Source organism: Sycon ciliatum, chromosome 3 (assembly GCF_964019385.1).
Source record: "Sycon ciliatum chromosome 3, ocSycCili1.1, whole genome shotgun sequence".
Classification (NCBI taxonomy): Eukaryota; Metazoa; Porifera; class Calcarea; order Leucosolenida; family Sycettidae; genus Sycon; species Sycon ciliatum.
Genome location: NC_088645.1, coordinates 43,680,641 through 43,684,907, shown reverse-complemented (window position 1 = coordinate 43,684,907; position 4,267 = coordinate 43,680,641). Strand labels below are relative to the sequence as shown.

Genomic DNA, 4,267 nt, shown 5'->3' with positions numbered 1-4,267 from the left:
TGACCATCGGCACAGGTACGGAGTGGAAAGCCAGACACTCCACGCTCTTGGACGCGTGCGCACCAACGTTCCATCACTGCACCAGCAAACAAGTTGAAAAGGACTGGTGCCATTGTACACCCTTGGCGCAATCCGTTGCACACTGGGAAGCCTTCAGTGGGGGAACCATTAACGATGATCGTGGCTGTCATGTTGTCGTGAAAAGACTTCAGAAGGCTGACCAGTTGCTCCGGGACTCCCAGCTTCAGCAGGACAATCCACAGTGCAGCACGCGGAACAGAATCGTATGCCTTCCTCAAATCGACAAACACCAGGAATCCCTTGGATTGGTGCTCGTGACACTTCTCCACAACCTGGCGAACAACAAACGTCATGTCCGTGCAGGAGCGACCTTTCCGGAAACCACACTGTGATTCAGGCAGCACACTTTCGGCGACTTTCTGCAATCGGTTTTGCAGCAGGCGTCCGAACAGCTTGCCAATGACGTCGAGGAGTGCGATGCCACGCCAGTTGTCGCAGCTAGTGAGGTCACCCTTCTTGGGTATCGGTATTATCTCAGCATTCACCCAATCTTGCGGTACTACGCCCTCCTCCCAAACCACGGTAATGAGCTTAAACAGATTGGCATAGAATAGGTCGCAGTTGTATTTGACCATTTCCGGTAGAATGCCGGAGCTTCCAGCAGCTTTCCCGTTCGTAAGATAGCGAAGGCAGCGCTGGGCCTCTTCAGCAGTGGGTGGGGTGGCCAGGTGTTCCATGATGTTGCGCTGCTGGACCAAGTCAATTTCAGATCGGACAAAGCCGCTTGGAAGGTTCAGCAGCTTTTCGAAATGTTCAGACCAGCGGTTCTGCTGTGCCTCAACGGACGAGCATGGTGAGCCATCAGTCTGTTTGATCAGGCACGACTTAGTGGGAATCAATCCGCGCCGGGCAGTCTGTAGATCCTGGATGCTGTTCCACACAGCCTTACACCCAAACTTCCTAGATTCGGCATCAGACGCAGTCTTACGGAACCAGTCCTCCTTAGCACTGCGTACAGCATCCCTTGCAGCTGAGCGCGCGCGCGCGGACAAACTCTCGCCGGACCAGAGGTGATGGATCTGCTAAAGATTTCTGGAATAGAGTGTTACGATGTGCAAGGAGAGGCTCGAGAGTGGCAGAACTGGCTGAGAACCAATCTGGCTGACGACGGCGACTCTTGCCTAGGACAGAGGTAGCTGCTTTAACTGTGGCGTCCCGCAGTGAACTCCATTGATCCTGAACTGAGGTCCCTGGTGCAGCGTCTTGCAGACAGTCGGATGAGGTATGGTACCACTCCGCCACAGTTGCTTGCCTTACTAAATCATCATCCTCTGATGCAGTTGGGTCAGCAGGTCCGAGCTGGGATACATCAAAGCAACGGCGATCAGGGGCCTTGCTCTTTGGCGGGTAGAAACGGCGGCGGCAACCAAGTGACAACGTTAACCCGACAAGTTTGTGATAGGTCCCACACTCAGCAGACCGGTACACACGACAATCTGTACAGCGCTGAAAATCCCGCTGCCGGGTGATCACATAATCAATACAGTGCCAGTGCTGTGAACGTGGGTGCTGCCAGGTAACTTTATGAATGCCTTTTTCTTGAAGTACGTATTACAGAGTCGAGAGTTGAACATGGAAAGAAAGCTCAACAGCTCCTCACCAGCTTCATTCATGGTACCAACGCCATAAGGACCACGCACTTGCCTCCATGCGTCTGTTGTATTATGATGTAATGCATTACGTAGCCATGCAAGAGCATGCGCGAGATACGCATCTCGCAGCTGCCTACTTTCATGCAGCATCCTTTAGATGTCGTGGTTCTTATGATTTGCCTACAATGGCCAAGTGAGAATATAATCCTATCGTAAACAACTAACTTGTTTACCCCGAAACATGGTGTAAGAAGTAAACTAAATAAACGCCCTAGAATTGTCGCAGTAGCGCCACCGGTGCAAGAGGTAAAATGGCAGAAGTAGCCGGATTTACCCCGCCGTCGATGGATTGGCAAGCCGCAGATTTACCTGATGAATTCGAGCGGTTCCAACAATACTGCTTTCTAGTTTTCCAAGGGCCCTTTTCCGACAAGTCCGACAAGGAAAAGGTCGCCTATGTCATGCTATGGATCGGGAGAACTGGTGTTGATGCTTTCAATAGTTTCGAGTGGGATAATGCAAGCGACAAATCCAAAGTAGCTGCCGTCTTCAAGAAATTTAATAAGCATTTGCAGCCACGGGTAAATGCACGACTGGCTCGGTTTGAGCTTCAGAAATACCGCCAGCAACCCGACGAGTCTGTAGATGATTTCTTTGCGAGGTGTAAGAAGAAGACGTCCAAGTGCAAGTTCAGGGACGCTCAGGAGACTAACGATCGCCTGATAGAACAGCTAATCGTGGGGACGAAGCACTCGAAAGTGCAAGAACGCCTGCTGGAGGGTGGTAGTGATTTGACTCTGGACGAAGCGCTTGACAAGGCCCGTACTTATGAAGCAACACAGCGCCACATGGAGCAGCTGTCCACCGCCACCAGCAGCAGCCGTCTACCTGAAACGGTTCACGCCATTTCCAAATCTGTGGGACACGCAGACTGCGGCAAATGTGGACGAACCCACCACCCAAGCAAGTGCCCAGCGCACGGCTCCACCTGCAACAAATGCGGGAAGGCGAATCACTGGGCAAACGTATGCCGTTCGCAGGGGAGAGACGAGGCACATGGAAGGGGCCAGCAACGCGGACGCAAGGATATCGAAGCAACTGTCTCATCTTGCACGACGTGCCAGCGCCACCAGAGCAGTCAAGCCAAGGAACCACTGATGCAGCCCGATATTCCGCCAAGGGCATGGCACACCTTAGGCACGGACCTGTGCTACCTCGGCGGGTCAGAATACCTCATTGCCGCCGACTACTACTCCAAGTACTTTATCACCCGGAAGCTGCCTGCCGGACAAGCGACCAGCAGGGCCATCATCCAGCACCTCAAGGAGATTTTCGGTGAGCACGGCATCCCAGCCGTGCTGAAGTAGGACAACGGGCCGCAATACAGCAGCCATCTGTTCGCGGAGTTTGCTGCCGAATATGGATTCCGCCACAGTATGTCGTCGCCACATCACCCGCAGAGTAACGGGTTTATCGAATCGCAAGTCAAGATCGCTAAGAGAGCTCTCGAGAAGGCAAGGGAGAGCGGGACCGACCCGCACTTAGCACTGCTGTGCATTCGCGCCACCCCAGTGTGCCAGGGCTTACCGTCGCCGGCCGAGATGCTGTTCGGTCGTCAGGTACAGGACAACCTGCCTCGCAAACACCAGCGCGACACTCGGGACGAGGCCATCCGACAGAAGCTCGAGGAACGGCAGGACCAGCAGAAAGTACACCATGACCAGCGAGCGCAGTCTCTCCGCCCCCTAGTTCCTGGTCAGCACGTCGGCATCCGCAGCCCGACCACGCACCTGTGGGAACCTGGTATCGTAACCCAGTCTGTCAACGGGCCACGGTCATACATGGTGCAGCCTGACCATGGGACAGAAGTGCGGCGCAACCGTACCCACCTCAGAGAGAGGCGGGTCCACTTCCCGCCGGATGCCAGTCTCGCAGGCCCTCAGCCGCCGAGTGACGTGCCGTCGCCGTGGAGCGACGTTAGTCAGTCTCAGCCGCCGTCACCGTGTGACGTCAGCCAGCCTGCTGAACCTGCCACCCAGCTGTATCGAACACGGTCTGGCCGCGCAGTCGCACCCAGGTCAATCCTGGATGTGTAGGGCCAGAGAGGCCTCATGGACCTGTTCGCTTATGTCACAGTAGCTGAGGTGCCATTGTTATATTGTACATAGAGCTATTGTTGGATACTATGTCTCTGTATTGTTAGCACGCCGTCGTGTGCCATTCACGATTGTTACCTTGTACATAGAGCTATTGTTGGATGTTATGTTCTATATTGTGAACACGCCGTCATATACGTACGGTATGTTATGTAGGTTGTTAAACTCCTTTATGACGAAGGGGATGTTGTATTATGATGTAATGCATTACGTAGCCATGCAAGAGCATGCGCGAGATACGCATCTCGCAGCTGCCTACTTTCATGCAGCATCCTTTAGATGTCGTGGTTCTTATGATTTGCCTACAATGGCCAAGTGAGAATATAATCCTATCGTAAACAACTAACTTGTTTACCCCGAAACAGCGCCCTCTTCATGACCTGGGCTGCTGCCAACACGGGCGTTGAAGTCACCAAGTACGACGTACAAATCGCGCTC

The 4,267-nt window shown here is 53.6% G+C and overlaps 1 protein-coding gene across 1 annotated transcript; it reads left to right on the top strand.

The window, feature by feature from the left end:
* The first annotated feature begins 3,109 nt into the window (after positions 1 to 3,109).
* LOC135813117 (uncharacterized) lies at positions 3,110 to 3,769 on the top strand. The gene has a single exon (XM_065326335.1). The coding sequence runs from the start codon at positions 3,110 to 3,112 to the stop codon at positions 3,767 to 3,769; it is 660 nt and encodes a 219-aa protein (XP_065182407.1).
* The last annotated feature ends 498 nt before the right edge of the window (positions 3,770 to 4,267 follow it).